Source organism: Oenanthe melanoleuca, chromosome 3 (assembly GCF_029582105.1).
Source record: "Oenanthe melanoleuca isolate GR-GAL-2019-014 chromosome 3, OMel1.0, whole genome shotgun sequence".
Lineage (NCBI taxonomy): Eukaryota > Metazoa > Chordata > Aves > Passeriformes > Muscicapidae > Oenanthe > Oenanthe melanoleuca.
In genome coordinates, this window is record NC_079336.1 from 83,649,411 (window position 1) to 83,659,949 (window position 10,539).

Here is a 10,539-nt window from a genome sequence, read left to right on the forward strand (position 1 = left end):
AAAATGAAAATATGCTACAGTCACTTTCTGCCAGCCCAATGCCAGCCCTCAGCAGTGTGCAGCACAAGCAGAGGTGAATGCACAGGGTGACCTGCACTACAATGATGACAATTCCATTCTCTGTCTGCCAGCTACAACAGATCACCTGCTGACTGAAAGGAGTTCCCATTCCAACAACAGAAATGGCATTAAAAGAAGGGAAAAAAAATAAAAGCACCTAAGTACTCTTTCCATTTCATTCAGATTAGAGGCACTGGAAAGAGACAGTTCTATTTCTCACATCCATGGACAGCTCACAGGACCAAGGACTCTCAAGAGATTTAATTCCTCCCCTGCTACTGCCTTTCAAGTGACATTCAGAGCTCAGATAACCTAGGTGTTTAACTCTATAGACTGCAACTTCTTCCCCATGCCATTTCCTCTAACTCATCACCCACTTGCTACTGAGATGTTAGATTAATTCTAATAAACTGGTTTTATGTAATGGTGGCACAGCTGCACAACTAACTTCACATTGGCAAAATGGCAATATGAAAGGATGCTTTCAAAAAAGTATAATGTTTTAAATTTAGATCTGAAGAAGCTTCACTGAAAGAAGAAAAATAATATGGAAGATATTTTAGCAAAGAAAAGCTCACTGAATCCTATGTTTGGTTTTTTTTCCTGACAGCATTAGGGATTTTTTTAAGACAGCAGAAAATTAAATTTCTTTCATTAACCTAAATATAGCTGTAAATTATTTTGAGTGGAAATAGAGACTTTTCTTGTTAAATGTTGTGATGTCCTCACTGATTTAGTGAGTTCTGCTACTCAGCCAGCAAAAGGATTTCTTAGGACAACTCAATAGGTTTTCTCATGTACAGCCAGGCTAATGGCTAAGACCCTTAGATGGAATCTTTGGCATAGGTCCAATCATGCTGATTTCATCTGTCCTCAACTCTGCAAAGTGGACTTGAACTCAGAACCCATACTACCAATCATCCACACACATAAACATTGATCATGATAATTTGCAGGAGTGGAACCACACGGCTAAATATCAATGGAATTTTCCTTCCTGATCTCAATTCCACTGATTAAAATGTAGCTGCATTGCCAACTCAAGTGAATCATTTACATATGCCACATGTAAGAAAGCTAGATAAAAACATACTTCATCATTACCTGAATTACCTAATTAAAAAAAATATAGCCAGAGCTGTCAAGTTGCTAGTTTGTTTTTCAGTCAGAACTTGCAAGTGGTTTATTGTTCTGTGTTTTCTGTTTTCCAAAGTGTAAGTTCACCAGAATCCTCTTGAATACTCGGTGCCATTCTGTATGACATTTTCTGTGCTTACAAAAAGCCTGAAATGTCATAAATTCAAAGCTCTCTTTAAAACTGCAGTGTAGCCATGACTCAAAAAATCTGCAAAACTGACACTTTTACTGTGCTATGTCTGTATTGATGCACCACTGGAAAAGCAGCCATCTTTTTAATTGTCACTACACCTATCTTAGAAACACAAACAAGTATTTTCTATTGATCTTACCAAAACCCCACAAAATATGTACTTTGTTTAAATGCTTTCATCAAGTAAACTCTAAATCACTGTTTCATGCCACAACTTTGAATAATTATATATATATATATATATATATATATATAGGGAGTATATGTATCATAAGGTTAAATGCAACTGCTGGACACTCTGTAGATGAAAGGAACCAGGATTTTACATATCTATCCGACTTGTGTTAATACAACAGACGTTATCATGATTTCAAGCTTTGTACTTGTTTATCATTAGTGTTTCCACTGTAACCATGGCATCTGAATATAGCACAGGCCTAAGAGTGAGAAAAATACTGGATATTTTCCTCAAAAACTCATCTGAGAAAAAATATAAGTATTTCCCCAATGGCAAAAGTCAATTCAAATTTGGTGAGCTGGTTAAAATGAGAAACAGTTTCCTCTTAGAGGATAAAAACCCCAAAACATTATTTTTCGTGAATCTTTTTTGAATTTTGAACTTCTGACAAGAACCTAGAAATCTAGAAACACAACCTTGACCCTAGGGCAGATATTATAAAACAAATTCTGAAATTTCCTTAAAAAAAACCCCATGCAGTACTATATGAGATCAAAGCATTAAAGCTAATAATATGTTGACAAGACCTGTTCTCAGCACATGAGCATTTTCTCAACCCTCTTTTAATAGTGACAGTCCAGTCCTGCAAAAACTGTTGCATCATTCTGAAGGAGGGGCAGCAGTGCAATTACTCCAATCACACTAAACAAGTACTTGGTACCCAGTTCCAACTTTCAGGACTGCTTAAAGGGAAACCCTCAGAATGGCATAAAAAGACTTGATGGTCTTCAAGTGTGTTTCAAGTGTGTAGGCTGCATTTACTTGATATTTCAGGCAGTAAGAAAGAATGGATTATTGTGATTGCTGGTTTTAATTTGCTTGTTACAGAGTTCAGAAAGAGTACTACAAAAATACCTGCCTCAAATGCCAAGAGTGAAATGAAGGAACTGGTCCTCTTATTAAACAGAAAAAAACTGACTGCATCGCACCAGCAGATCTTAGCCTAATGTTGGTTTAGGCCATGTGCATTTACCTTGCAGGGTGAAACTCATTCACTTTGCAGACAACTCCTTTTTCAGGTTTTAATACAGACTCCAGACTCTGATGAAGATACCAATAAATCTATATACTTCAGTATGGACTCTAGAGAGATGTCATTGCCACAGGTCTTCTTGTAACTCAATGAAAAAAGACCCAAAACCGGTGTGATTTTGCAAGAGTCAGTTCTCTGAAGGTCTCTATCTATTAATCCAATAAGCACACTCAGTATTACAATTACAGTGACACACTCAGTAAATAGGAAGATTTTGGAAAGGATAAAGCACAATCCTATAAATACTTACCACCCCCCATTCTAACTGTGATACAGGGAGGAGGTGTATGCTGTCTGTGTAGCACATGAACACAATCTAATGGTAAGGATTTACAGTACAAAACAAGGTAAATGATGCTTCAGAAACTGCATTATATTGAGCTGACCAGCTATGATCCACTGCCATGTCCTCGATTCTGTCACATCAACAGACAACAAGCGTAGTCACTCCCTCGTCTCCTCCCACCCACTGAATGCTGGACAGCAATGAATCCTGATGCAATAAAAGCCAGCATTTATCTGATTCAGCTATCTAGTTCCTCACAGATCCTGTTTACAATGGACCTCAACCTGTTAAATTCCACTACTTATCTAGGGATTGTGTTCATATATTTGAGTTCATCTTAAATATCAGAGCCAGGATGCACCCCAGTCCCACCAAAATCCAAACTTGGGGTCTGGAATCTGCAAGGTCCTTCCAGAATTGGTGACAAACTCACAAATGTACCATGCACAGAAAGAACATATAAAATTATTATTCTTTCACTAAAAATCTGTTCAGATCTTCTCATCCCTCTGGTCTCAAAGCAGAAACCGCACTTGATTTCAGGAGAGTCCCAACTTGATTATGATTCAATCCAGGTAAAAGACATCTGCAATACTGCTGCATTTATCTTTTCCTGATATAGCTAATTTTCCTCTTTTTGTCACCCACTTTTACCATTTCAGCTTACTAATGTGCAGCTTTTACAGAGCGTCAGAATAATCTAGACCCTGATTATCACAATGCAACACATAGGTAGCAAAAAAGAAAAATATTTTGAAGTTGTAAACATAAAAGTTTTAACAGCAAAGTTCATCAGCTCCTAATCAGCACAAATAGAGTCTAATTCTTTCATGTCCCTTCATCATTTTGCCATCTCTACATCACTGCATTAAGCAAAGAAGCCCCAAAGAATACATAAAACTCAGACCTAATAACTCCAGCTATTTTTTCATTGGTCCTGGGTTCTTTGTCTGTTTGCCAAAAAAATACTGGCTAGTATCCTTGATCATGAAAAATAAATACATAAAAAGAGGAGCATATATAATTTCAGATGGGTGGTCGAGCAGGGCACTGAAAATTAGATGATAGCTACTATTGTTTTATTATACATCTCATTTAAATGACATCTACCATTTAACTGTTTAACTGCAGAAATGTGAAATGTGCATATTCAGGTTTCCCATTTCTTCATTGTTTGATTGGCTTATCCCTGTCAAATCTCACTACCTGAGGATGTCAGAGCAAGGCTTTTCCAGCTATTTTGTACTCCCACTGAGGTATGTTATCCTCTGGGTCTTAAAGACACTGTGAAAGCTGTTAAGACACGTTGTGTGTACAGACAACAGGATTTCTCTAGCTGGGCCCGATTTCCACTAGGACCCTTTCATCAGGCTTGAGCATTTGAAGAAGCATTGCGTTACATCTACGCATAGAGGTGTCGATCATCTGGGGGAAGGAAGGAGGAGCATCACTGTCGATGCAGTGAGCTCTCAAGTGAAAGGAAGACCCTGAGGTGTCTCGTATCAGAGGTCAGGTCTGGATTTTTAAGGCTCATCATTGCCAGGCTAACCAAGAGTAATTCATCCTGAAATGATGAAACTCATCTAAGCGCTGGATCTGGGTTTTGTGGCAATGTTCTCTATGGATGCATTCGGTCCGGGATTTTCAGACTCAGTAAGACAACTAGATTTGTATTTATGTCACATAATTTCAGAAACTTGCGTGGTAACTAGATACCTCTTACTTAGATTCAGCATATTTTTCTTTCCTGCCTCTCCTGTAGACCACATGCATTAGTTATATAGTAACCATGACTATCAGTATAACAAAGTGTGGGAATAATGAAAAGCCTTCAGAGGCATTACATGCCCTTGGCAACCTAGCTCTGCAAGACAGATGTTGCATCTAGAGCCATGCCACCGAAAATCGCATGTGCATGTATGTATCTACAGCGTGAACACTTACCCAGTCCTCGAAGTGACGGCTCCCGTTCTGCAGCAAGTCCTCAAACTGTATAGTGCAGTTAGCTACAAAATCGTCGTACCCGATGGGGGCATCATGGAAAACAGCCATCTCTATCTTCCTGCCATTACAAACGTCGGTGACAAATTCATCGTTCCAAGCAGGACTGTTGGTCTTTTGCTTGGTCGAGGTCTGCCCGATCCTGGAGTCGTCCACATTGAGGGCGATGTAAGGGTCCAGCAAAAAGGTCTGTGGCCTGGGACCCACCGCATGCCTCAGAGACCACGCCGTGGGTTTCAGATTCACCGCCTCGCAGATCTTGATTTTCAGCAAGCCATTGAAAACCACCATGGCTGGATAGCTGCACTTTTCCCGGGATCAAACACTCACTCAACGCACTCGCGCCGGGAGGGAGGGAGGGAGGTCTCGCCAATAAATAGGAGGGCAGGTCTGGGAGTGGGGGAGCAGGGTACGGTGCGGGTCTCTTCGCCTGGCTGCTGCTGTTACCTTTGATTATTTAGCCTTTGCTCTTGCGACACCCAGTGAATACATTTATTTTCTTGCCCGTGTTTCTAACGGAAAACAAGGGAGGGGGGCCGCCGGGGAGGGGGAGGCGGCCGCGGCTGCAGGAACCCCCGAATGCAATCAAAATCCGAGCATAATCAATCCGGGGGGTAAGCAAGAGCCTTCTCCCTTCACCCTGACCATAATCCTGGATCAGTCCTCGCAGAGGAAGCAGAGCCGCGATCCCGGGCTCCCGCACACGCCAGTCCTGCCCGTGCGCCGCTCAACAATGCACACACACGCATACACACACACGCACACACACACACACACACGGATCAGAAACACCGGCCGACCCACCAGCCCTGCCTACTGCACAGCCTCCGCTCAGCAAACATCCACCCGGGGACCTTCCATCCGCGCCGCCGCCCGCCGCCGCCCGTCCTGCGCCGCCGCCGCCTGCTGCTCCGCCGCCGCCAAGGCCGAGGACCCAGCGGAGCGACCCCCGCGCATGGGGGGCGCCGGCAGCGGAGCGGCCCGCGCGGGTCTCGGCGGGCTCCGGCTGGGCGGCCGCCGCCCTGGCGATGGGCAGAGCCGCCGCCGCCGCCTCCCTCCCGCCTCCCGCCCGCCGGCCGCCCCCCGCCCGCCTCCCGCCCGCCGCCTCCCCTCGGCCGCCGCCGGCCGCCTCCCTCCGCGCAGCCCCCGCCCGCTGCCGGTGCCGCTCCGCCGCTCGCTCCAGCGCAGGAAATGCGCAAAAGACGTCAGTGTGTGTGTGTGGGGCGAGTGAGCGGCGGCAGCCCCGGCCGTGCGGGTGTGTTTCTGTGTCTGTGTGTTTGAGTGGAGAAAGTTTTGCCTGTTGGGGGAGCAGCGCGGCCGCCGCCAGCCGGGGACCGCGGCGGGGGTCGCGCTCCCCGGGCTGGGCTTGCGGCTGCTCCACACCCGCCGGGCGGCTTTCCGCCGGGGACACTGCCCGCCCCGGCCCCACGCCTCCTCCGCCTCCTCCTCCTCCTCCTCTTCACAGGATAAAGTGGAGAAAGCACCTCCGGACGCCTTCCTCCCCGGCCGCCTTTATTAACGTGCTTGACCACCAAGGTCCTGCCCGGACCGGGACCACCACTCGCACCGCGCCAGCCGCTTCTGGCGCCGCGCTGCCGGCGGACGCCCCTTCCCGCAGGGCTTCCCGCCCCTCGCCCTTCTCTCCGCGATCCCCGGGATGACTGCCCGCGCCTGACGGGCAGCGAACTCCGCCGCCCCCGCCCTGCCCCGCCGCCTGACAGCGCCGAGCCCCGGCCCGCGGCTCCGCCACCCCCGCCTGCCGCGGCAGCGGCACAGACAGCGCTACGTCAGCGGGGGCCGGGCCGGGCCGGAGGAAGAGTTTCCCCGCGGTGTGCGAGCGCCGGGAAGTGCCGAGCGCCGCCAGGGGAAGCGGCCTCCCGGGGCCCGCCCGGCCCGGCCCGCCCGTCCGCCCTTCCCCCGGCCGGGAGGCGCTGCTGGCTCGGGACAGAAGCCGCCGGTGGCCGCCCGGCGCCCCGCGGCCGTGGGGCACTGCCAGCCCCTTTGTGTGCCGCGATCACCTGGCCCGTGCCTGCCCCACCTCAGCCCGCGGCGCCTCCCCGCTGCTCCGAGCCGGCGCTGAGCGGGAGACCGCAGGCCGGCGGTCGCCACTGCCCTGCGAGCGCACTGAAAAGGGAAAAAGAAAACCCAGACCCTTAAAAAAAAAAAAACTTTTGAAAGGGTAAAAGAGTGTGCGTACTGTGTTCTTGAATGTTATCTGCACGTAATGAAAGATTTCAGTCATTTTTCATCACCGCGGTACCAAACACCCTATGAAATACCCGTGAAGCTACACGCAGCCTGACTTTCTCCTCCTCAGAACAAACTAACTCGGGATCTGGTTGGTTTCCCATGGTGAAAATTATTACTGCCTTAGTTATTTTTAGCCACTGATTTTGCCTTTGTGTGTGTGTGTGCTTGTGTTGAGAAATTCACCAGGAAATGGACAGACTTTGCCCTTTGATGGGATTTGAGTTCGCTGTACTATCACAAGAGAAAAGGCATCAGTCCTGGCGCCCGGGAGAGCGGCTGGGGTGCTTCGAAGAATCAGCCGCAGTAGAAAGAAGCTGGATTGCTTGGATCCAGTTGAATAAGGACATAAAAGATGAGCACCCAGTCCTTGATCTGGACCTGATATTCCTGACTGGAGAGGAAAGAACGGATAATTATGGATTTCTGCAGATAATGGCTCAGGAGGCAGGTGTTATATTTGGAGCTAATGAAACAGCTCCAGTATCTGTGCTTCCAGAGCAGTTTCCAGATAGGATATACGGTACTAATGAAGCCAATGGGTCACGAGAGCATTCATGTTAATGGAACACAGACTTTCTGGTGCCTGTTGCCACTTAGTCTACTAGTCAAAATAGAAGTACAGTAAAATCTCCATGCTCATTATCATCTTGACAATCTCCAAGCAGAATCGTTTGATACAAAGCTATGGTATGGAGCCAATTATGGGAAAGGTCTTCCTTTGCAATTCAGTCTTTCCCGTGCTCACAGCAGCCGTGATACATCAATCAGGTTAATTTTGTAAAAGACCGTACTCGCAGGCTCCACCAGAAATACAAGAAGGACCTGCTCCTTTCCTCCCAGCCCCATTCACTACCTGATGCATATACTGCTGTATATTAAGCTATATGGTCTTACATTTACTGTGTGAGAATTTAAATAATTAAATCTTTTGTTTGGATATCTTTGTATTTTTTCTCAATAAGGGCAATGTAAATACTGTGGTCCATTTCCTTAGATACTTACTGGGAAACATGAAAGCCAAACTGATACACTGTTTAATTTTTTTCTAGTTATTTTTAGAGAACTGCAACTGTATGTATTCTGTATGCCCGAGGTAAGTAAACAGAGTCTCCATGGTGAGTTTAATGACCTAGCATCTCCCTGAGATTACACATGGATATTACGAAAGTCTGAATAAATACAGACATTATTAACACAGCATACAAAATAATAAGTAGACTTTATATTTGGCTAATTACATATACAGTCAACTGCATACCTAGCTAGGCCCAGATCCCTAATTTGAGCCATCTACACTTTTCCATGCACTGAAGCAAGCTCAAGTTTGGTTTCACAAATAATTTCTTCTAAGAATAAATGTCTGCCTGAATGAACAGGGATTTACAAGCTTACTTAGACAACTCCAGCCTTAAACCGCTCTAGGAAAATGCAAATACCTTGCACAGTTTTAATTTGTTTTTCGTTTGTTTTGGTTTTTTAAATTATATTCTGGAAAAGCATGTCTATGTCAAGACTGAACTTTTATCACTAAGCAGCATCTTCCTAGTTCATGTTTGTGATTGGACCTCTGTCCTCAGATACCCCTATGTATTGGTAAATTCACCACTCTCCCGGGGTTTTTGGAGGCTACCCCTCCTACTCTGTGGTTCATACGTTTGTTGTTCTATATATTAAAAGTTCTTTATTTTTTGGGTGATCCCATCATTCCCATCTCTCTATCTGCACCACAGACTTCCCCGCTGGACCGGTCCCGGTATTGCTGTCTGTCGACAGCAATAGAACAGTATTCCTAAAATCCAGTAATTCAGGTACATGGAGCAACATTACAATGCTTCTTGGAAGTTCATCTAAAAGCTTGGCTCAGTGGTCTCAAAAATTCTAAATAATAGACAGCAAAGAACATTCCAATTATAAGTACCATTTTTCCATTGAAAAGTTTTTTAATATTTGTTTGCTTGAATTTTTTTTTTTCTGTTCTATTTCTGTGTATACGGAATGATTTAGTTCTTAAAGAGCTGAAGAGCAAAAGCTATTCTATTTTGCACAAGGAGGTTTGGAGAGGAAGATGCAGTGCTTGCAGTATTTCTCCTGCAGAAGGGCAGTAAGAAGTATTCCAGATGCATTTCTCTTACAAAGGCTGCAGCAGCACAGTAAACCATGGCCTGAATTTCTATTATGTTTTACCTATTTTTCCCAGCTGTGGCTTGTTGTTGTTTGTTGGGTTTTTTTTTAATACACAGAGGGTCTACAGGGTATCTAGACTCAGGACTGGTTAAGGTGATCTGTCTACTCTCCAGAAATAACTTTTCCTGCTAGAAGCCCCACTGTTCAGCACTCTGAGAGCAAACAGCCTTTGTATCAGGGCTGCTCTCAGTGTGTGCTGCTCGACTGGAAAAGGAAAAGACCCCCGAGAGATCATAAAACCACAAGCTAAATGCATCAGCTCCTGGTTTCATTCTTACTTTAGGAAAGAGGCTACATCAACCTGATAAGGAATAGCAGCAATGGCACCGCCAGCACGCGGTCTCCCAAGGCACGGTGTTACTCCCGAAAATCCCTTTTAGGTTGCGCCTGCCCTGTTTCGGGCAGCGGCGGTGGCAGCGGCAGGGAGGGACGAGCAAGCTGTAGGCAGCCTGTAATCTCAGACAGCCCCTGACCTTTCCCTGGCCTGTGCATCCTCCACGGCTCTGTGGAGAAACAGCACTATCTGCTGGAGAGAGGATGTAAAGTCCTGCCTGGAGTCGCGTTAGGCTTCATTCTATTATTGCAGCCACAACTGCAACTGGGTTTGAGGTGCTGTTGCTCCAGATTGATCGATAGTTTAGCTGCGTTTTCTAGAGGATTTATTTTTTATAGCCATATTAGTTCTAAAAAAGTGTTCAAACATTGGAGAAAAGGCAGCAAATTTTCAGGCTTTTCTAAGTTCAGCAATATGAAAGAAGGAGAGGAGATTTTGTGTTGTTTTATTCATAAAAGGAGCATCATTTCTTAGAGTTATACTGAAGCGTTAGACAAGGAATAAAATCAGGCTTGAATGCAGGAGAGATTTTTTTTACATAAAAAAGTGAAATGAAAGACACCCTACTCGCCCACCCCTTATTAGAGGCCCTGTGAAAACTGAGGAACTTTGAATCCACTCTGGAGAAGAATATATTCCAGGCATATGAAGATATACACCAGTATGAGTACATCCACTGAATTCCTTTGAACTTAATGGGTATGCTTATGCAAGTGCAAGAGTTGGGTGTTAGTAGAATCAGTCCCTTCCTGGCAAGAAATCAAAGATTGCTGTCAAATGCTGACTATTTTTGAAAGTCAAATTATTATTTAGTATCTAATTT

At 45.4% G+C, this 10,539-nt stretch overlaps 1 protein-coding gene across 1 annotated transcript in view; it reads right to left on the minus strand.

The window, feature by feature from the left end:
- Positions 1 to 5,949, minus strand: part of PRKCE (protein kinase C epsilon) — a 279,185-nt gene extending 273,236 nt beyond the window's left edge. The window contains exon 1 of the mRNA XM_056487832.1: positions 4,892 to 5,949. Within this exon, the coding sequence (XP_056343807.1) occupies positions 4,892 to 5,239 (348 nt within the window). The 5' untranslated portion in view covers positions 5,240 to 5,949. The remainder of the gene's footprint in view (positions 1 to 4,891) is intronic.
- Positions 5,950 to 10,539: the final 4,590 nt, after the last annotated feature.